Below are 23,933 nucleotides of genomic sequence, written 5' to 3'. Positions count from 1 at the left end.
TTTACAATCTTACGGCTTGCGCTTCGTATCTACTTCCCATTTTTAACCACATCGAGTTCATTCATGGTATATAAAAGTCCATTGTATTCATGGCACTGTGGCTCAACGCTCGCTAAACCTTTCTAAAGCTAAGGAGGTCACACCGAGCGAGTATAACGTAGCAACCTTTCTTGTCAGATAGTGCTCAATGTACATGCCAATGGCTGCTAATGGGGATCGCAGCCTGGGTGGTAACTAAAAGCCGAATGCTCCTGTCTCTCATTCCCCATTAGCAGCCATTGACATGTATATTGAGCACTATTTTTCATTGTGCAACAACGCACAGAAGAAGTCTCTCACCGGCACCACCTTGGAAGTCAATATGTTATACTTGTTATATACTACGGGGGACGAACGGTTGCCGCTATAAGGAGCTTCGCCCCTAAAAAGTCCATTGAATCAGCGTATCGAAGACCCTTCGCTTAGCAGAATAATTGAGATAGGTGGTCTTTATAGGGGCAAGCGGTTGCTTGTACAACCTAGAATAGAACAAGATTACAATGTTGTAGATAGTTGAAAACTAAATTATTAAGATGTTTCTTTCGTATTCATTTTGAAGTCCCGTATAGTTATCTCAAACACTGAGAACACCTTGACAACTGGCGTGTCACATTGAAATGCAGGTGTTGAACTACTTGGTATAAGTGGCTATTTCGAAATTACAGAGAAGAGCAACATAAGAATGAGATCAGCCTTTTAAATTACTGCACAGGTTGAATAATGTTTTGTCGGTTCATTGTTCGTTCCGCTATATCGAACATGAAGTTTCACAATAAAAAAAACAGTGAGAAAAAGTTGCTCAAGAAGGGCGAACAAACGAAACCAGACATGGAAAAACGCGAAGAAAATGCTGTACATATTATTTATGCATGTTTATGTAATAACTACACAGTTCCAAATAAATCCTAACTCCTCAGAAAACAATGTTAATTATGCTGCAGCTTTTATTATTTATCTAACGTATATGTCTGTGTATAGTGTTTTGAGTTGTAAAAATACTACAGTGTTTCGTCACTACTAACTGCGGGAACCAATATTCCATCACAAATTGTTGCCCAATCATTGGCACATAAACAAAAAAAAATTGAGCACATGCTAACAACTTCTCTTCACTTCAGAACGAGGACAGAGCAGGTGTGCAGCACTGCGTAAACAATTGTGGACGACGACGTTGATTTTAAAATAAGCTTTGCAAATGCGCATTGTACGTCGCCCATTCTGATTCCTATCTTTCCTTTATGACAGGCTGCTGACTTACAGCTACCTGTGTGCCTTCAACGCCTGGCTAGTGCTGTGTCCACACACCCTGTCATACGATTGGCAGATGGGCAGTATACCTCTGGTGACGTCACCGAGTGACTGCCGGAATCTGGCTACACTGGCGTTACTCGCTTCGCTATTGACTCTCGGCTGGCGGGCTTTGACGACAATAAAAATAAAAAGCAGCGTGAGTTCACATATAGTTTCGTAATTCTCATCCTGCGCGCATTGCTTAAAACTGGGACAATGATCATTTACTTTAATTTCATTTATGCCATTTTTTTGAGGGAGGGAGATACTAAAATGCAATTGTTTGTGTTGATCATGCATGGACATAAAATGGTATATTTCCGCCACAAAAAATATTGTGTTGGTTTCGAAGACGATCAAATTTCGAGTCTAGAAAGCACTATATGGCGTCAATTTCTGAGAAATTTAGAATTAATTAGCATCACGAGGTCAACTTGTGTTTGGTCTTGTAGCCAACTTGTAAGAAGTCGAGGGGACTAGTATTTTTATTCTCCTCACATCTGAGGGCGATGACGCCTAAACCTACTTGCGCAACTTTTTTTGTATGTTGCATTCTAAGGAAGCTTGACATTGCTATATTTATTTGCAGATGGCTATACGATACTTGTCCTTTCACAAGGACGCGAGTTATAATGTCTATCAGCTGGATTATCTATCAAAACCGGAGAACGAGTTCCTCTGTGACGGGACGAGTAGTTTTAATAGCCCGTTCAGACGCGGTTCACTGTTCTGTCTTTACAGACATAAATTAATAAACATGAATGACTATAGACACGCATTTATATTGGTGCGAAATTGGTGTCCTTGTGTTCTCCACTATTTTATGCCCTCTGCCATAAACAACATTCAACTAGCCAAACTTCATACGTTTGTTCAAAAAATTATATATTGGGCTTTCTTGTAGTGACAGTCCCAACTCTCGATATGACCTAATAAAGCTTCATCATTGAAGACTTATATCGTGCTTACACATCATCAAATAGACGCAAGCACCACAGAATTACTACATGATACAGAAGGAAAGTTTAAAAGCGAAAGTAATCATGAAGGCAGGGGGTGCAAACACAAACACAAATAAAGGGATGAATACAACACAAACCCACTCTGGGTTCCTTCTGTTGCGTTCCATTCTGCATGCGTTACCTCCTTCATTATGAGTCCTTACAAAGAAGCTCGACTTTCAGCCACTTTATGTATTACCTTTAACATTTGTGCACATGCGCATGAGTGTATTTGTGTGCTTGCATGTGTGTCTTCGGGAGAAACGTTCTGTAATCATATGCGCTGCACGAAATTGTTATTGATAGCTGTATACTAAGATAGGTGGAGAGTTTGAAGTGATTGTTATTCCATGTGACGCATGTAGCCTGCCGGTGGATCAAGAGAACAACTGTGTTGCTACAACAATAATGAGCGGCTGCGCGGCCATTCATTAAGACTACTGGTGCCCCTGTTCCTGACAGTGCTGCCATTCCTTCCGGCATCCAACTTATTCGTGACCGTTGGCTTCGTTGTAGCTGAGAGAGTCCTCTACATTCCTAGGTAATACCATTAACAGTGCAAATTACAGTGGCTGCATGTGTACCTATGTTAGCCGAAATCTAGTGGTGTTCCTAAGACGGAGTGATTTGATCAAATATGATATCAGAAAAGCAAGTTTTTAGTATGGATTGAACTGTGCAAATTACGTCTTTCTAAAAAAACGTTCCAACCTTGAAATAGTGGTGAAAGGCTAGAACTATCAGTGGTGCTACTTTTCGAACTAGCTAAGTTATGCTCGTAATGCCAAATTTTGCCAGAGATCCTATATTTTCACTGGTAGTACTAAGTATGCCTAAACATGCCAGACAGACATGTCACGCTACTATCGGTTACTTTATGTTCTGATTGTAGTCAGGTCACTAAGCACCGTTACGTGAGGTCGCAGGATGTAATTCCGGATGTGGCGGCTGCATTTTTGATGGAGGCGAAAGTGCAGAGGGGCTGTGTGCGTAGATTTGGGTGGCAAACTATCTGGCAAACGAAAAGCTACACTGAGATACACCAAAACTTGTATTGCGAGACGTGACGTTGAAACGAACGTAACTGACAGGTGGTCACAAGAAAATAATGATATTCATGTCTTGTACGGCATCATTAAAATGCCATGCTCAGGGTGCTCTCACGACCGGTTCACTAGGTTCATATGCACAAACATTGATAACAATAGACGTGGCTGATGAACATAAATGACGAGGGCAAACATATATAGGTTATGCAACGCGCGTCATATATGAAATTATATACAATACTCTTCTTTGGTGAGCTTTCTACTTTTATACTTGCTGTATATATACCAATATTGGTACAGCGTGACAGGAGTGGATGATGCACGTAAATGACAGGTCATGTATTGAATATACCATGCGAGTTTCATGAGTATAGTATGTACTATATTGTACATACATCCGTGTATGTCAAGCACGCGATACATATAGCGAAATAAATGTTCAGACTTCATAACCTTCATTTGCCTCAGATACAAACTAGGTAATGTACGCGCATCTGTACTGACTGCTTTGCATCGCAGCGATTCCTTTAGTTCGTGGCTTCAACCACACTACTTTCTTCGCGAAAAACGCTGTGTATCCTTTAACTTTTTACTTCGCACTTGGCCCGCCAATCAATCAACAGCCTTTCAGAGACACGCGTTTCTCATCTTGTGAAATGCACATCACTGACAAAAATTTCAGCCTTTATTTCTTCACCGTAGCAAATTCAAGGTTTTTTGTTTGATCTTCCAACTAAATATAAGATGCTGCAAACCTTGCTGCAGTGGATTTCTTCCTATTGCAGCATAGGGGTCACTCTGCTGGTGGCTGAAGGGATGTCCCGCCTCCACACGTGGTGCTCTAGAGTGCTCCGGTGGTGCCCCACGAGCGTCTGCTTCATTCTAGTGGTGCTCTTCGCGGCACGCACCTGGAACCGGAACGGCGTTTGGACATCCAGGAAAGCCCTGTTTGAGTGGGTGAAATTCATACTGTTTTCGCTTGAAGTTCAAGTTACTTCTACATTCCCTGTTAGTCATATGCTGAATGTGAGTCTATTTACTGTCTTTTTTGTGTTTGTGTTCAATATGTGTAAATTATGTGAACAAGACATTTTGTTTATTCCAGATCTGGTATAAGAGACCTTCCGGGAAACGCAAAGATGCATTACAATTACGCTAATTTGCAGAAGGACACAGGAAACTCGGACTTGGCCATCAAACACTACATGCTAGCAATCGAGTGAGTTCTTTGTTGTTGTAGTTTTAAAGACGATAGTCTTTCTTGGGGACCTTCGATGCAAAAATTTTGGTCTGTCTATTTGTCTGTTCGTCCATTCCTAACGGTACCAGACACGGCACCAGCGGATACCCTAAATGCCCGACCTCATCCGCAGCACCCATCAATGTTGCTCAAGGCTCACCGTTCATACTTGTAGCGCTAGCGTTTATCACGCGGCGCTGACCATGCAACGCTTGCATGAAAAGGGATGTGTTTTCAACGCCTTGCTAAGACGACACGGTAGTGCCACCTATCCGTCACCTTGCGTTCTACACCTTACCACCTCTGAGACGGGCGTGCACACCCATCTAAGAGCCATGCATTTCGTTTTCCAATATAACTGCCAGATAGCGCTTATGTCTCAGGTGTGACGTGTCTTCGTGCGCTCGTTCGCCTGCGCTGCGTGCTCGAGGCACTCTAGCGCAGCACTTCCAGAATACCATTCTCCAATTTTCTTGCGCAAAACATCAAATAAACGTTTTGTTCAATCTTTCCAGACGCAAGACTATCGTCTTTCGACAACATTTGCACATTACCATGCAGATACGTGGCCAATATTTATTCGACGCTCCTAATTAGGGGTATTCTTGTCTTGACGCTTTGTTTATTATTTATTCGTTTTTCAAGTTAGAAGTATTTTTAAGCTACGCTGGTCAGCAGAACAAAGTGACATTCAGCGAAAAGCTACCACCGTTACATGGGCACTCAAATAAGACCATTCGAGTCCTTAAACGAGGCATCGAGATTTTCAAACGGTACAGCGCGGGATTTCTAAGGTGATGCGCCGGCCAAACAGCCCTTAAACCTTGTCTTTTAAACTTTACTTTTAACAAAATGGTGTCTGGCCACTATTCTTTGACAGGACCGCATTACGTAAGCAGGTTGAGGCGAAAAGAATTTAAGCAAAGGTTTATTCTTATAATGATTGATGAGGCCATCGCTTGCGCTGGTGATGGCGTTAAGTGTTTATTGCAGCAGAAAATTGGGCGTAGTAAAACACGGTGATATTTGATTTATTTCTTCTGCTTTTCGCACCCCAGGTTGTGGCCAGATCATGCCAGCGCTCACAATAACTTGGGCACTGTGCTGACATCGGCGGAAGAATCTGAACATCACTTTCGATACGCCTTGCACGTCAACCCAAACCACCCAGGAGCTCATTTCAACCTGGCCAATATCTACAGGTACATAGGGTTTCCCTACTTTTGAGGCAGTTAAGCAGTACAGTTAGCACAGCCAAGCTGCAGTGAACCACAATCACGAGAAAGAAAACCGAGAAAAAACAAAACAGACTCTTTTAACGCATATTGGTAATGCATTGGTAGGGTCGTAATAAAAGCCTTACCAACCCAACTGTGCCTATCGTTTGTTATTTTGTCTGTTGTCATGACCACGCCTCGCACTTCAGCATATGCTCGACCTCTCATCTTCTGTACATGCTTCCAGGGTAATCTTTCGCTCATTGTTTGACAGAAATCAATCTATCCTGCAGTAAACAGTTTGCCCATGAATAACAAAAATAAATATCCTTTGTTTTTCCCGTACAGTAAGCAAGGCCAAAAAGATGTCGCAAGAGCCCTGCTAAAGCGTGCTGTGGAGCTTGACCCCGATTTCTGCGAGGCCTACTCGTCGCTTGCTGTCCTCGCGGCTGACAGAGGTGACCTAGCTGAAGCCGAGAGGCTGCACGAGATGGCGTTAAAGAGCGATGACAGAAATGCCGACGCCCGGAATAACTACGGCACATTCCTTCAGTCACAGGGTGAGGCCGTCTTTAGAGTAACTTCTACTCCTCTATATTAGGCTCAAGTCGTGCCACGTAGTGACAAGATATGTACTTTCCGGCAGCTAAGTAACTTGTCACCTGTTTAATAAACTATATGTTATTCAAATCAGCTATAGCCCTAAAAACCGCTACTGCAACTTTTAAGTTTCCCGACCTCTGGTCTCAAAATATAGACATTATGTCGAGCGTAATGAAATGACTGGATATGTTTCGCTGTACAATTTTAAGAGATTACATCGTTATCTTGCAGGACTTCTGAAGTTATCAACAATATAAACAAGATATGTTGCAAGGATGGGTAAATAATTAAGCGTTATGAGGTGTGGCTGCCTAGCATGATTGTCTACACAAAAAAACAGGTAGTTTAAAATTTGAATACTGCGAAAATTCTGCAGAAGACGAAGCGTGAAACGGTTGAACTAAGAATGTCACTAGTACGGCAATGGGTGTTGTTCAACTCCAATGACAACCCTCTTCCATCAATTTTCATCTCTAATTCAACCTAGATTACTTGTTGCCATTTTCTGCTTTTCAATGATCTTATTCAGGTAAGCATGTGCTCTTTTCTTTACAGGCCGCGCTGAAGAGGCCATGGCACAGTATCATCATGCTCTCGACATTCAAGAAAACCACACCATGGCACTTCTGAACGCAGCTAAGAGCCTTCGGAGCATGAATCTAAACATGCAGGCCGAAAGCCTCTACAAGAGGTTAGCTACGAGGTTATACCTACAGCCGACCATCCTTCTTAGAACAAAGTTAACCAACGAACCTCCGTGGTGTTGTGACAATGCTCCGCCGCGATGACATAAGAGGCGACCTAAAGAAAGAATATGTCAATTTGATTCCATTTACCCACCCTTTCTTTTACAGCATGTCCACATTAGGTAATCCTAAACCCGCCAAGACCATGTACGATGCCTCAAATAATTACTTTCTCACCTGTTCAATCCGACAGGAGAAGTCACAACAGGGAGGACTCTAAAAGAAGTGAGCATAAACCTAAAATGCGTTTCAGCCACCCTAATTCGTGTAAGCCTTTCAGATAGCAGTGGACGCATTAGTGAGGCAGAGCTGTGGCGCTATCGTTCGAAAGATCGCCTCAGTTGTACTTAGTGGAGTAACACCATTGTGTGTTCAAGGTGTGCATTTGAATGTAAGATCCTGCGGAGAGACATCCTACATCATATGACGTCTCAGATATCAGAAAGTGAATTTTCCAACCTTTTTAACACACTTTTCTTGTTAGCCTAGACTTCCTACAAAATCATTTTGGGGCACACCTTCTTAGCGTTGTTTGTAATCTGTGTAATGAACGACTGTGCATGACAATTTTGCGGCTGATGCTCTTAAAACAAACAACAAGCAGCTGAATCCATCAGAAGCAGCCTGAAAAAACACACGTTGCTGTTAAACTAACACCGTTTATGCAACACGTGAATTAGAAATACTAGTTGATTTCTCTCAAGTTCACTGCCCATGATGAAGTTTGGTTTATGACGGACAGAGCCCTTGCTGCTGAGCCAGATCCACTGGTGATGGACAACCTCGCTGTGTTCTACGTCAGCGCTGGGCGACTGGATGAAGCAAGAGAGCTGTTCGAGGATATAAATAAGCGTTTCCCGGACCACCGTGACAGCAAGGTTCACTATGTGAGTAGGAAATGACGAACAGAAATGTTCGTTAGGGAGTAATAATTTGTAATAGCTGGTCTGTTGGCACTCTTGGACAGTGTAGACTGCTTCTTTTCACGTGAGAGAAAATTCGAGCTAATCACGAGAGACAATTTGCGCTATATTTTTTATTACTTCTTGGCTTCGATAAAATTGTTTGTCCATATTTTATGCTATTTACCATTAGGCAGAATGCACGGTATAAAAAAATTTAGCAGAGGTTTTTATATGCACCGTAGTTTGGTTGTCCCTCATTAAAAAGAAGCTATGAAGCACTTGCTGAAAACAGGCACGTAGGCAGAAATTTTTTTTCGGAGGGGGGGTGGGGCACTTCTTCGATTTTGGGGTGGGCGCATCCTTGAAATGGTCTATTTTGCTCTCTGTGCCATGGCGAAAAACAATTTTGGTAGGAGACGGGGCACGGGCCTGCTGTACCACCGCGTGAGTACGCCCCTCGTTGACAAACTAAACACAAATAGTATAATAAAGCCTAATATAACCAGACAAGGATAGTATTTTACAATAATAAATGTCTTTCGTGTGAAGTGGTTTAACGTTCAATTTTTATGACTCCGGCATTATACATACAAATAAAATTATTAGGTTATTACCGCAAAATTTATGCAAAAGTACGTCTCGGAAAGCTGCTTACGTATTACCAGCTAAGTAGTTATAAGAGTACAAGACTGGTATGCGTGCTTTTCAATCACCTGACATACTCGCAAGAATAATGTTACGAGAAAAGAATGGCACATTCATTCTAATGTAGAAGAAAAGTCAAGAGAGTGTCAAAGAAGAGGCACAATTTTCAGAGTGTTGGGGTTGACGCTAACGTATTTTTAAAGATATATTGAGAGACGTCAAATGTGGGCAGAAGTTGCGTGGCTGTATACTGTGTAGGCACTGCTGAATCTATAGAGGCAAAATTTCTTTTTTTCTCTAAGTAAATGGGGTTGTATTCCTGCTTTGTTAGGTGAAAGCATTCAATCAATACTGTTCTGGATTTAAGGTATTGTAGAAAGCAGCATACAGTGTTTCGTTTCAACTCCATTTTCAGGCTCAGCTCCTAATTCAACTTCGAAGTTTTCGAGCTGCTGAGGACCTTCTGCTCGACGTGATCGACCACAACAGCACTGACAGAGGTGCCTTGCACACGGCTGCCCTGTTATACCACCACATCAACCAAACAGTCGAGGTACTTGTTGCATTTCGTCAAGTCGATCAATCACTTATTCTGTGTGCAAACGATGTATTTGACTCTGCATAGAAAATGAGTCGCTGGTTGCTCTATTTGCTGCCTGCGTCAACTTAAAATTGCTGTTATTTATTTCTCCTTTAGCTTGACTGATTGATTACTGCCCCTTAGCTGTTTAACGAATTGCATAACATAATAGTGTGGGCAATCTTGCGGTCCTTGTGTAAATCGTACCTTTAATGCTTATGACTCAAGTAACTTAATTTCTCGCAAGAGTTTAACAGTTCCCAAATGTACTTTAGACGTCTGAAAAGAGTATTTTGCGCACACATAGAACAATTTGTTTTTAATTTCACATCTGCTTCAGAAAGCAAGGAGTATAAGGGCTTATAAATCGTAGCCTTTAGTATGGAGCAGCCATGTTTCAACGAGATAAAAGAGCTGATTTTGTGGAAATTGTAGCGTCCGCATTGGTGTCAGTGTCGTTGGTTGTGAGTGAAAAATCGTGATCTTTATGTGACCGAAGAATCGAGAAAGACGCAAAAGAAATGAATAACTAAAAACTCTCGGTCTGAGTGGGGATCGAAACCGGGTTGTTTACGTGGCAAGCGGGTGTTCTACCACACAGCCACGCTTCTTCTTTAAAAAAAAAAAAAAAACACAGCCACGCTTCTGCTTGCGCATACAGTGGAAATAACTTCCTCCTCTTGGAAATACAGTTAGAGTAAGTTTCACGCTTCACCAAACACACATACATGCTTCATAATAGAGCATGAATTATTGCAAGAATATTGCGTGGTACAAGCACCATTGGCCGTCAGGACATGATATTATCGTAATGACTTCATAGCTTGAAGTCAGTCACCCACTGCAAAAAGCCCTCATTTTACTGCTTTCTGAAGGCCATGTTGTGGGTTCATAGCAACTGTGGAGATAGGTTTGCACAAGGCCTACCTACTATGCGCAACCGTGTAGGGATGCGACGTCCTCCACTGCCGCTGCGTGCGAAGATGTTCGTCGTTTTCTCCGGCACGGCGCAGAAACCACGTACGAGGCAGGATAACAGCAACAACGGGTTTATTAACCCAAGATGCAGCACAGTGCAACACTCACTGGCTTGCAGGCCGTATAGCAAACTCCGCAAGTCCGAGCAAGTGCGTTTGCCTAGGGCGCTACGACTCCCGCACAAGGACCGAAGTCGAACGCTCGAACGAGAAGCCGCCTGCTAAGCAGCGCGTAAACCTCTCGTGGAGGCCTGAGAGCATCTGCCGCGACGAGCGAATCGTTGGGCGCAACACAGCTCGCAGGAGAGGAGGATGTCGCGCGCGCCCAATGGGAAATGGCACTGCGTTGTGACGTAGGCCTGCGTAGCGTGCCCGGACATGCCAGCGCGGGAAGAAGCCGACGGTTGACTGGCCCAGACCAAGAGGCGCCCTGGCAGCCATCTTAGTGGATGCCGGTGCTTATGCGCGCCCGGGCTACGCTGGTGGCGCGCGTGCGGCAGCTGGGGAATGAGGCGCCAGGTAGGAGGGCGGTCTCGATTCCTACACAACTTATAAAGATTTCCAAAACTAAAGGTTTGAATTGCGCACTAATAAAAAATTATCGCTATTGCGTTCAACTGTTGAAAGCGAAGCTGAATGGCTCCCAATTTTTATTTTTTCCAGCTTTATATTCAAGATATAATTGTTTATCAGATCCGCCTAATACACAAGGGTGGATGGCTACTGGGTACATTGAATGACATCATATAATCAGTAGAGATGCTCTACCGCTACCGTACTGTTGAACAGACCGTATAAAGGGCCTGAACTACAAATTACTTTAACTTGTGAATATTACTGTATTAACCGTGTTTCACTACAAGAACTGGGTTCATATTTTAAATGCATACAAAATAGGCTAACTGTGAATGGTGCTGAAATTCATTTCTATAATTAGCGAACATGCTGCGCATTTTCTTCATCTGGTAATTTTTACTGCTACTTGTTCACAGCACGCTTGCAGAACTTTGCTTTGAATCAATGTGATTTATTTTTTAATATTCCTGACTACAAGCTTTACATGCCATTATACTGCCTCAGCTCTCAAGGGGATGTTACGAATTTACATAATTATGGGGCACTTGCTGCGTCCCCACTGAGAGTTCCCTCAGTAGCCCTGAATACAATTGAAGATTGTATGAACCGCTGTGCGTTCTTGTACTATAAATATGATCGATAGATTAGTGAGTCTTTCTTAATCTTTCAGGCACTGGAATACGTATTAAAGGCTCTAAAGTTGTGCGCTGTTGACGACCACCTATGTGCAAAAATACACAGCGACCACGGTGACATACTGAAGGACCTAAATGACTTCAGCTCATCGGCACAGGTTCGTACAAGGCACGCGCTTTTATCAGAGTAATGAACCATTTTTTAAAACTCGATGACATAGCTTGGGCAGAATAATGATGTTCTGAAAGCCGAAATAAACACCCTCTTTTGTTTTAGTTCTTCACTTTGTGTCTGTAAATTATGCCAACACGCATAATATTGCAATTGTTTGGACATAATTTCCCGTAGATTAGGTGTGCCTAGATAGTAGCATTTTGAGTTGAAGTAATATAAAAGCACGTTATAGTCCCAGGAGCATGTATTAAAATAATTTGATATTTTACACTTTACCTCAATTTTACACGGAGCTAATCAATTTTCTGGCATGATGATGTGGAATAAGTTAAAGTAAAAAACAAAAATAGCTGTTCTATACAGCACGCGATTTGAGAGTAATTATATATATATATATATATATATATATATATATATATATATATATATATATATATATATATATATATATATATATATATATATATATATATATTGAATTAACTTGGAGATAGCACATAAGAAAAGGATCGTATTTACTAACGTTTCGGCCGCGGCACGGCCTTCGTCAGAGTAAGTAGGTATGATACAATGCAGCCGCTTTTATAGGCTCACGTGATGAACTCTCGGTATAACAGCTAGGACAATCAAAGTAAAAAAATGGTAATCTGTCAGAACCTTGTGTTGACATGACTGACATGTGACGGGTGCATGAATATACAAGTCTCAAATTTCCTTGCGCATCGACACGCGGGGCACATCATGGTTGGCAGGACATGCAAAAGAGCTATGAAGTAGAGAAACCACGGTTGACTAATATACATTCTAATATACATTAAAATATTTTAATAATCTAAGAAGTCGTGTTGTTATAGTGCGAGGCAGGTGAGCTTTCCTACGTTTTCATTGATACCTGAACGAATGGTGTTAGATTTATGGATCAAGAAGGATTCCCTCACTTCCCTATTGTGATTTGTCTTGAAACCGGACTGAATAATAGTGACCCTAATTTTGTCGAAACCATGGCCAGGCATACTGACGTGCTTCGACAGCGGTAGATTAGGGAGGCTTACGGTATGTGCACGGTGATTATTAAAACGAATTCTGAAACTTGTCTCTGTTTGACCTATGTACTGAGCTCCGCATGTTGAACACTCGAGAAGATAGATGACGTTTATACTATCACACGTGTAGTTCCCATTTATCTTTAAAGAAAAACTGGACGATGTACTTAAAACTGTTTTAGATGTCGTCATGTGCGCGCACACTTTGCGACGTGGTTTGTTGCAGGGATGACAGCCTTCATGATGTGAACACGTGGTTTTAGATGAGGTTAGTAAATCACGAAGGTTCCGCGACCGCCGGTAGACCATGCGTGGTTGTTCTGTAAAGATTCCTTTGAGCCGCTCGCTCTGTAATAATATGTTAAAATGCTTCTTTATGATATGGTTCACATTTGGAGCTGAGGCCGCATGTGTCAAAATTAGATTAGTCCGTGAACAGTCTTTGGGTCTTTTGTTAGTACTCAGCAGTTCTGAACGGTCAAGCTCTTCGGCACGTTTGATGGCGTCTGTGATTATGCTGGCCGGATAGCTCTGTTTTTCGAGCGCGCTCCGAAGTTGTTCGCAGTGGCGGGAAAATTCGCTGCTATCAGAGCATATTATTTTAAAACGGACTGCTTGGCTGTAGGGAATACTAGTTTTGTTGCGTTTCACGTGACTACTGCTAAAGTGAAGATATTGCTGCCTATCCGTGGGTTTTCTGTAAAGATTAGTTATCAGCTTCCCGTTACGTAGAGTGACCATGACATGAAGGAAGTTTATGTTCACAGGTGAATATGAGTGCGAAAAAGAAATCGCCGGATGGGCGTTGTTAAGATCTGCTATGAAAGAAAGAAGTTGCGATTCACTATGGTGCCAGATTAGAAAAATGTCGTCAATGAACCGCTTATAGTAAAATGGCTTATATTCACAATTTGCAAGAAATTTGTTTTCAAGGAGTCCCATAAATATGTTTGCGTAGTTTGGTCCAATTCTTGTGCCCATAGATGTACCACTAACTTGAACATAATGTGTCCCATCAAATTCGAAATTGTTAAGTTCAAGAATGAGCTTAAGCAACGTAGCTAACGTAGATGCAGAAACTGGTTTGCTGGCGTCGCAATCGTTGTACGCGCAGATAACTGCCTCGATGCCATCTGAGTGAGGGATATTAGTATATAGTGACGTGACATCTAACGTAACGAGAAACGAATTTTGAGGAACCTGTAGGTCAACAATATCTGATAGAAAGTGATTGGTATCTTTAATGTAAGAAGAAAAGCTGGACGGAATGGTGTTGATGAGGCTGTCTACATAACGGGAAAGGTTCTCAGTCACTGTTCCAATACCAGAAATTATCGGTCTACCGGGATTATCTCTCTTATGAATTTTGGGAAGAAGGTAAAACCTGCCAGCTACTGGGCTCAACGGTATTAGGGATTTCAGAGTGCCATAGCTCATTTCTTTATTATTAAAGAGCGCAGTCAAAGTATCACGAACAATATCTTTGAACTCGTTTGTTGGGTCATGATATTGCCGCTTGTAATATGATGCATCACTGAGCTGCCTATGGCCTTCGCTGATATATTTGCTTCTGTCCATTACAACAATGGCGCCTCCTTTATCTGCAGGTTTTATAATTATGTCATTAAGACTAGTGATGGATTCAATTGCTTGTTGCTCTCTGTCAGTAAGGTTGCGGTGCAATGGTGTACGTTCTTTATATGCCTGCATGACATCGCGTTGTACAGCTCTGATATAAAGGTCCAGACATTTGTCTCTTTGGGAGGGGGGTGTCCAATGCTTGTAAGATGGCAATGATGGGCTATCGGTATTGTGAGCCGAGGAGCGATCATAAAAGTACTCACGGAGGCGCATGTTACGTTCGAAATTGTGAAGATCCTTCACCAACTTAAATTCACTATAGCCTCCTGTTGCAGGGCAAAAATTAAGTCCTCGAGATAACACACTACGTTCCTCAATTGATAGATCGTAACATGACAAATTTATAATGTTATCCTGTCCAGATGATTTACTTTCCAGCTCTGGCTGGCGCATTTCAGCTGTAGTTGGAATGTTTCCTCGTCGGGAGCATTCCTTTTTTCCTAAGTTATCACGCGCGACCTTTTTTGACTTTTAGCATCCAGCTCGGCTAACTTCTGTGACCGATATAATTCGAGAGTTTTTAATTCTTCAGTCGTAAACTGAGAGGATTGCACAAGCTGTTTTTCCTGATTCCGCAGACCTTTTTCTGATGATTCATAATGGCTAATAAGTATGCTGGTTAGTTCAACAGACGCCCGATTTAAGGTGTTGTGCCACCTTGACAGGTTTTTCTTTGACATCTCTGATGTGGCCGGCTGCAGTTTTAGTTGTAAACCTTTAGGAGCACTTGTTGCCGCGACATACATTCTAAGCATAGAAATGTGCGATTCACAACGAGTACGTTTTTCTATAACCTTCCTGGTCCTTAAAAAGTTCATTGAGCCAACAGATAAAGTACTCTCACCCAGGTGGCGTTGTGTTGGTCAGTTCGTTCCTCTCGTGGTTGTGCCCCTGTTCCGGAGTCCGTAGCGTGGTTGAGACGGCGAAAGTGATGCAACGACCGCAGGCGGTGGTAGGCAAGACGTAGGCTGTGTAGATTGCAACTTGTTCATGTGGGCGCGCGATGCTTTCGAGGTGACGTTCTCTGCTACGGAAGGCTTGTTCGTCAGGGTGAAGGTTGCTGTCGGCGCGGTGTTGTTTCTTGAGTTTGACTGTGTTGTAGGATGACTGGGTGCTGAAGGTCGCCCAGCTTGATCCACTCGATGCGGAGAGTCGTCATTCGTTGATGAATCGCACCAGGCAGCTGATGTCGCATCCACCGGTCTCCTGAAGCCCAGGTGGCGGCTGTGGCTTGCAAGCAACAACACACCCTCGAAGCTCATATGAAGGCCGTCTGCTGCGAGGACGAGTGTGGGTGGTAACCATTCGATTTCATGATCGAGGTAGCAAACTAGCCGGGAATAGCGGCAAAAATTCCGAAGCATGTTGTTGAACACTGATGCTTCTCTGTTGCAGCGCCGGACGAATGTCAGGTTACAGTTCCTTTGTCGACGGTTTCCACTTCTAGGCAGTATCAGCGTGGCGTAAATTCGGCGAACTTCTGGGCGGTCTTTTGCAATGCTTTCAAGTAGATCGCGGTATTTTGCAAACGCCTCGTGTCCCGAACTCGAAGCCACATCGACCGTCCCAACATGAAGAATAAGACAGGATGCTGAGCGGGGCACAAGATCCAGTAAGTCAAGCCATTTTAAAGCCAATTTACTATAAGCGGTTCATTGACGACATTTTCCTAATCTGGCACCATAGTGAATCGCAACTTCTTTCTTTCATAGCAGATCTTAACAACGGCCATCCGGCGATTTCTTTTTCGCACTCATATTCACCTGTGAACATAAACTTCCTTGATGTCATGGTCACTCTACGTAACGGGAAGCTGATAACTAATCTTTACAGAAAACCCACGGATAGGCAGCAATATCTTCACTTTAGCAGTAGTCACGTGAAACACAACAAAACTAGTATTCCCTACAGCCAAGCAGTCCGTTTTAAAATAATATGCTCTGATAGCAGCGAATTTTCCCGCCACTGCGAACAACTTCGGAGTGCGCTCGAAAAACAGAGCTATCCGGCCAGCATAATCACAGACGCCATCAAACGTGCCGAAGAGCTTGACCGTTAAGACCTGCTGAGTACTAACAAAAGACCCAAAGACTGTTCGCGGACTAATCTAGTTTTGACACATGCGGCCTCAGCTCCAAATGTGAACCATATCTTAAAGAAGCATTTTAACATATTAATACAGAGCGAGCGGCTCAAAGGAATCGTTACAGAACAACCACGCGTGGTCTACCGGCGGTCGCGGAACATTCGTGATTTACTAACCTCATCTAAAACCACGTGTTCACATCATGAAGGCTGTCATCCCTGCAACAAACCACGTTGCAAAGTGTGCGCGCACATGACGACATCTAAAACAGTTTTAAGTACATCGTCGAGTTTTTCTTTAAAGATAGCCCCGCCGCGGTGGTCTAGTGGCTAAGGTACTCGGCTGCTGACCCGCCGGTCGTGGGTTCATATCCCGGCTGCGGCGGCTGCATTTCCGATGGAGGCGGAAATGTCGAGGCCCGTGTGCTCAGATTTGGGTGCACGTTAAAGAACCCCAGGTGGTCAAAATTTCCGGAGGCCTCCACTACGGCGTCTCTCATAATCATATGGTGGTTTTGGGACGTTAAACCCCACAAATGAATCAATCATCTTTAAAGATAAATGGGAACTACACGTGTGATAGTATAAACGTCATCTATCTTCTCGAGTGTTCAACATGCGGAGCTCAGTACATAGGTCAAACAGAGACAAGTTTCAGAATTCGTTTTAATAATCACCGTGCACATACCGTAAGCCTCCCTAATCTACCGCTGTCGAAGCACGTCATTATGCCTGGCCATGGTTTCGACAAAATTAGGGCCACTATTATTCAGTCCGGTTTCAAGACAAATCACGATAGGGAAGTGAGGGAATCCTTCTTGATCCATAAATTTAACACCATTCGTTCAGGTATCAATGAAAACGTAGGAAAGCTCACCTGCCTCGCACTATAGACACGACTTCTTAGATTAATAAAATATTTTAATGTATATTAGAATGTATATTAGTCAACCGTGGTTTCTCTACTTCATAGCTCTTTTGCATGTCCTGCCAACCATAATGTGCCCCGCGTGTCGATGCGCAAGGAAATTTGAGACTTGTATATTCATGCACCCGTCACATGTCAGTCATGTCAACACAAGGTTCTGACAGATTACCATTTTTTACTTTGATTGTCCTAGCTGTTATACCGAGAGTTCATCACGTGAGCCTATAAAAGCGGCTGCATTGTATCATACCTACTTACTCTGACGAAGGCCGTGCCACGGCCGAAACGTTAGTAAATACGATCCTTTTCTTATGTGCTATCTGCAAGTTAATTCAATATAGAAAATACCCGGACCTGTCGTGCCTTCCCTTCAAGTTCTTCTATATATATATATATATATATATATATATATATATATATATATATATATATTGTGAGACGACGTCAGGTACGAAGGAGCGACCGTTTTATTGTCAACCCAGACGCGCGAGCCAGCAACCGAACAAGCAGCGAGCCGCTACGATGATGATGATCACGGTGCTTTGTATGCGCAGGTGAAAGTGAAAATGATGAGCAACACAATCAGCGCTCACACTATTTCCCCCCTACACGAAAGCGGTCTGCAAGACGTTCATTTAGTAAGTGTATGAGCGCTGGATATAAGGTTTCAGGCGAGACACATGGACGATCTCGGTCCCGCGACGACGGCGATCAGAAGCCGAAGTAACCGGCGCGACGCGATAATTTACGGCCGATGTTCGTTCAAGCACGGTGTAAGGACCCAGGTATCTGTGAATGAATTTTTCACAGAGGCCGGGTGTGCGAACAGGTGTCCAGAGGAGCACTTCGTCGCCTGGGTAGAATGACACAACTCGACGTGTCGCATCACAACGAACTTTTCGCTGGGCCTGAATGGTAGAGGTGTTGGCGCGGGCGATTGTGCGGCAGTGGTTAACACGGGCAGCGAATTCTTCCGGAAGGGACGCAGATGGGACAGAAGGCGTGGACAAAAAGCTGGTGTCTAGAACAAAAGATGGTGCACGGCCATACACAAGAAAAAACGGGCTGTAACTTGTAGTGCGTTGTATGGCAGTGTTATAGGCAAACGTGACGAAAGGTAGTATTGTGTCCCAGTTCTTGTGATCGGGTTGGACATACATAGAGATCATGTCTGACAAAGTTCTATGAAAACGCTCAGTAAGACCATTGGTTTGCGGATGATATGCCGAGGTGGTCTTATGGATTGTGTCAGAGGCCTGTAAAACTTCAGCGAGCACACGAGAAAGAAATGTCTTGCCACGGTCACTCAGGAGAACACGAGGGGCGCCGTGGCGCAGGATAATGGCACGCAGGACAAAGTCGGCTACTTCGCTGGCAGCTCCAGTAGGAAGAGCTGCCGTCTCAGCGTAGCGAGTAAGATGGTCTACGGCAGTAACAATCCAGCGGTGACCGGCGGCGGTAAGCGGAAGGGGTCCGTATAAGTCTATGCCGACGAACTCGAAGGGAGCGGATGGGCACGGGAGAGGCTGTAGAGGGCCGGCGGGAAGAGATGTCGAACGTTTTCGGTGCTGACATGATGAACAGGAAGTGACGTACCTGGAAACACTAGTGGAGAGGCCAGGCCAGAAGCAGCGAGTCTTAATGCGATCGTAGGTTTTATGAAAACCCAAGTGGCCAGCCGTCGGGTCGTCATGAAAGGCTTCTAAGACTTGGAGTCGAAGTGAGCGAGGTATGACCGGGACCCATCGGCTACCGAGAGGATGGTAAGTTTGTCGAAGTAGCGTTCCGTCATGAAGTTTGAAACGCGTGAGTTGTCGTCGCAAGCGGCTGTTGGGAGCACGAGATGAGCCGGTGAGCCGATCGATGATTGTACGGCAGTATGTGTCACAACACAATCAGCGCTCACAATATATATATATATATATATATATATATATATATATATATATATATATATATATATATATATATATATATATATATCAGTATTTATGTACTTACTTTTTGTAAATATAAATTTCTTACCTAATTGGAGACATTTATTGGTATCGCACCTTAACAGCAGAATCAATATCCCTCCCCGTTTATTATACGCACTTATGTTGTGTGGTTAAGCATGTAAATGCTAATAAAAAGTTTTCTCAGGATATTTTTCAAAGAAATTCAGAAATATTTGTCAAACGATTGTAAATTGCTTATAAAGTCTTTCCCGTGGCTGAGTCACTACTTATAAGGCATGCTTATAGAAACCCCTGCTTGAAATGCCTACTCTACTGCGCCAAATATCTGCTGCTTTTTATGTCAATAACATGCATAAAATACATAAAATATTTAATGTGCCATTTCGTTTTCTGTTTCAGAGCTATGAAGTTGCCATTCGTCTGGATCCTGATCTTGCTCACGCTCATCTGAACCTTGCGGTGATCAGGCACTTGGAGGTTAGCTTTGTTGTTGCGAGATATAGCAACGCATTGCAATAACTGGTTTCATCATGCGTTATTATTTATTGCCTTCACCGAAACACGTAATACTTAGTTGCCACACTTGGGCTTAAGTGACTGCTTATAAATGCAAAGCTCATTGTGCAGGTTATTCTATCAGAGATTTTATGCTACATGTTATTTTCCAGAGTGACTACCCAGCTGCATTTCGACACTACCAAGTGGCCCTCTCTCTGGATCCAAAGAACAAGCTCATCGTAGACAACATGGCCAAGTTGAGGCGACGAATCACTAGGCCACTGCCCTTCTACGACTGCGTTTAGTGCTGGAGCTTCGTCGGAGTGCAATTACCGCGCCACCTATGGGCATATATACATTCACGCTATGCCTTTTCAAGTGGCTTCACGTGTTCCCTAAACTTTACCAGTGAGCAGGCACACATTCCGTTTACTTAGCTCGAAGTGCAGAATGATCGTATCTTGACTCCTAAGTAGCAGTTCGTGTTATAGGTGTATGCACTGCGTCATTCATGCTTCAAACACCCCGTCCTATTCCACAGTGCTGATAACGAAAAGAAATTGTGAAACTTTTAGTTTTTTATTAGTAAGGTTGATATCTTGTGAATAGGTATTTTTCAGACACCGGGACACTCTGTTTTTTCCAATTGGCGAGAACCTGTGCCCTATATATGCCTGTTGAAAGTACGTGATGTCGCACAGTAGTTTTTATGGAATAATTGTGATACTACACTATGAACTCGTCTCACAATGTTAATGTTCAATGTTCGCACGTTAACTATTTGCCCCTGTTAACATATAAGACTTCAAAAATACTTCCAGAGAATTTCGTTTTTTGGTTCAAGAAAAAAAATAATAATGCACTGGATTTTTTGCCCAGATTTCTGATGCACGAAAACGTTTAGATTGTTCACGTGGAGTTTTAATATCAACACAAAAAGTGAATGTCTACTACGATCCTCTTTTTATGTAGTTTTCTTTCTACGCCATTGAGAAGAAATGAAAAAAAAAAATAGACGACAACACTGAATGAATGTATTACTGAATGTGGCATGTGTGTCAACCTACTTGTCTTCACCCTCTTTGTCAGTATCTATGCGGTTTGCTGTAGTGAAAAGTACCACTTCTTCGAGTAGTGGCATAAGTCTATGCAACAACGTGCCTATAGATTTCTGATTGTCAGAGTTTTTTGTGGGTTATCTATCACAATGTAACTCTCTCAAAGTGTGACAAATTTGCTCAGATGTGGTTCCTGTTACTGTGTCGTTGTGTGCGTCGTGTTATAAATGTTTACGAATCAAGTAAAGTCGGAATGCAGAACCGGAACAATACAAGGAGATCTCGCGAAAAATGTCTGACGTAATCATCGCATCGCAGTGCGCGTAACGTTGAGCGTGTTTCCGTGACCTACAACGTATCTGGAAAACCTGTGTATGTTCGGATTTACAGGACGTAATGAAGTCAGTTGTCTCGAGCTGCTCAATGTCTGCGAATGTAAAGCGGAATATTTGTTTCTTGGGGGAGCACGAGAGGAGTGGCAGCATCGTGCTTAGAACGGCAGGAAGTTCAACCAGTTAATGCAGATTTGTCATAAATAATGTACACATGTAGACACACAAAAGAAGAGTCAAGACAACACAAACGCCGTGTTCTTGCTGTCTTCTTCTATTTGTCTGTGTCTGTTTGTGTCTGCGTTCTTTTTTTTACCCTTGTACTATTGCCCTGTGACGGGTTTTCCTGGCATTATTTTTCTTATCATTTGTGATGTTTTTACGAATTAGCAGTTGACTCTTTTTCGTTGTTTTTAACATCTCCAGGTCCATGAAAATTGCATGGCACAGGAGCAGCACAGCACACCAAGATGTTGCTAGACCTAATCTTACCAAGTTTCTTAGGTTTTTTCCGTAAGACTGCGGTGCCACAAACGCTAAAAACTGTTCGTAATACTCCACGGTGTCTAGCCGCTATCAGAAGCACTGACAGTAGCACATAATAGTTCAGAAGTGTGCTTGTAAACAGCAGCATGTGGTGGCAGAGTGCGACAATAGCTGTTGGATGCGATGCCACTCCTTGACTAGCCTGCGTAACGCTGACCGTGTTTCTGCACAACCCCCACACCAGAGGTGTTGGAGCGGTGCCAAATTGGTCAAGGTGCAGCTGCGCGTTGACGTTACTCTCTTCCTCACCTGCAGTAGCTTTCAGCTCCTCCACCGGCTTGCAACAAACTTCTCCTCACTTCACCTTTTCCACCACACGCAATGCTCGAGCACACGTCGAGTTGAAACTCTAGGCCTATTTAGTTACGGGTCTGCGGCTACCGTACGGGCGTGGCCGGCCATTGTAAATGGCCAGCAGGCTGCGCCCGTATGGGTGCTGTGGGCACGTGACTAACCCCCGCAATCAGAAAAGGTCCTCGACTTGAAGTTGACTTCAAACCGCCTTATGTAGCGCGTTTGTGTTGCCTTGGCACCGCCTAAGGACAGCACGTTCGCAACGTGCTCGTGCTGCATTGAAGTCTGTGGCAAGTGAAGTTGAAGTCAAGCAGCGTTTCTGAACGCGGGGGTTAGTCTGTCTAATCTCTCGGCTCGTTTATCTGCAATAAAACTTGCACAATACCAAACCCATCTACCGTGTCTTTGCGTTTCAAAAGAGCGTTCACTCGAGTAAACGCTACACCGAGTTTCGCTTCAAACCGTTCTTTCAGAGCCCGCGTCAAGGCCCGTTTCAACCTGGTCAGCGCCGTGCGCACCGCTGCTGCTTCGCATCCCATCAGGTTTCAGTTTGTAGATATGGTCCAGAATTTCTTTTACCGTCGTGGCGCTCAAAGCATCGCAAAAGGATATGTGTGTTTGGCCACAAGGCGTATACCATTAGCTTCGCCACATTAAAAAATAAACCATTACTCAAGTTTATACTTGTGATACGTTGGAGTGAAAAGCCCCCCAGAGGTCAATCTACCAAATATTGGTCAGTCGGTTCTCAGGTTTATAATAAAGTTAATGATGTCTGTATGTCGCCACCGGAGGCAGTGTCATCACATTCCTTGTACGATTGCGTGCTAGTTGTTGCCCATGGTATTTTATTGGCTCAAGAGTTTGCGTATGTGCCCTTTGTAGGAAGTACACAGACTGCCCGAGAATATAGAACTTTAAGAGGCTTTCGAGCACCTTACGTAGCCGTAACAAAAACGTGGTGTTAATGGCGCATGGTAGGTGTTTATCGTGTCAACAATGTTTATGTTGCCTTCCTTCCACTTAGCTGCATAGTGGAGTCCTGACTGCTGGATGAGCTTGCAGGAGTCGGTATTTGCATCGCCTTACTTCACCAGAGCCTAGCAAGGGTAGTATTTTTTTGTGGGAAGTTGTCTCACTGTGTAATCGTCTCGTTATTTGTGTGTGTTCACGGATTTCATTGATACTAATGCTTGCCGACGCGCAATCATCCCAACTGATGTGTTTATAACGTCGATTAGAAGTGATGTAACCGTGCTGTGCGTGGTTTTCGTGTATCGGTTGAGACTACCCGGAAAAATCATAATTTTTGCTAATGTTGAATGACTGAATCTGTTTCGTACACCTATTTTTAAATCCTATTGGGATAAAACTTTCGCGTGTCTTTGTCCCGTATGTGTGCTTGTTCATCACCCCATTTATTAGTGCGCAATTTTTGGAGCTGTCACATCACGCATTTGCGCTTGAGTGTTATTCGTGGATGTACAATTTCGTAAAATACTTCATGCTGTCATGTCCCACATTAAAAAAGCGATGCTTTCATGCAATTTTGTCTCGTTTTGAATGAGTTTTCTACAATACCAACTTTTTTGTATAATGCGCGTATTATTACTTTTTGCTGACATGATATACAAGTAGATATCGGTGCACAAGTAAGGTGCCGGCTACGCCTTCGCCCTTGAGCAAATGTTGAGTATCCTTCACCTATAGACCGGTCCTCAGTCTGTAGGGCGCGCTCGAAAGTTACCTCTCTGGGAAGCCCTTAACGTTAAGAATAACACTCACGCCATGGTTAGGAACTGGGGTTTCTTTAGCATGGTGCTGCAAAACGAACGTACAACAATGCGGACTTATACATAAAAATGACGA

At 43.3% G+C, this 23,933-nt stretch overlaps 1 protein-coding gene and 1 long non-coding RNA gene across 2 annotated transcripts in view; one reads left to right on the top strand and one right to left on the bottom strand.

Moving 5' to 3' along the window:
- LOC142785036 (uncharacterized) overlaps positions 1-10,552 on the bottom strand; it is a 131,423-nt gene extending 120,871 nt beyond the window's left edge. Inside the window, exons 1-2 of the long non-coding RNA XR_012888828.1 lie at positions 10,243-10,552; positions 4,135-4,324 (exon numbers count right to left, since the gene is read on the bottom strand). This is a non-coding gene — a long non-coding RNA (uncharacterized LOC142785036). The remainder of the gene's footprint in view (positions 1-4,134; positions 4,325-10,242) is intronic.
- Positions 1-23,611, top strand: part of LOC142785034 (protein O-mannosyl-transferase TMTC1-like) — an 80,473-nt gene extending 56,862 nt beyond the window's left edge. Inside the window, exons 7-18 of the mRNA XM_075883460.1 lie at positions 1,285-1,486; positions 2,696-2,871; positions 4,165-4,332; positions 4,485-4,598; positions 5,678-5,821; positions 6,185-6,396; positions 6,995-7,130; positions 7,928-8,072; positions 9,151-9,288; positions 11,539-11,661; positions 19,736-19,813; positions 20,005-23,611. Of these exons, the coding sequence (XP_075739575.1) occupies positions 1,285-1,486; positions 2,696-2,871; positions 4,165-4,332; positions 4,485-4,598; positions 5,678-5,821; positions 6,185-6,396; positions 6,995-7,130; positions 7,928-8,072; positions 9,151-9,288; positions 11,539-11,661; positions 19,736-19,813; positions 20,005-20,139 (1,771 nt within the window). The 3' untranslated portion in view covers positions 20,140-23,611. The remainder of the gene's footprint in view (positions 1-1,284; positions 1,487-2,695; positions 2,872-4,164; positions 4,333-4,484; positions 4,599-5,677; positions 5,822-6,184; positions 6,397-6,994; positions 7,131-7,927; positions 8,073-9,150; positions 9,289-11,538; positions 11,662-19,735; positions 19,814-20,004) is intronic.
- Positions 23,612-23,933: the final 322 nt, after the last annotated feature.

This window comes from Rhipicephalus microplus, unplaced genomic scaffold (genome assembly GCF_043290135.1).
Source record: "Rhipicephalus microplus isolate Deutch F79 unplaced genomic scaffold, USDA_Rmic scaffold_17, whole genome shotgun sequence".
NCBI lineage: Eukaryota > Metazoa > Arthropoda > Arachnida > Ixodida > Ixodidae > Rhipicephalus > Rhipicephalus microplus.
This window is presented reverse-complemented; position numbering and strand designations above follow the sequence as displayed.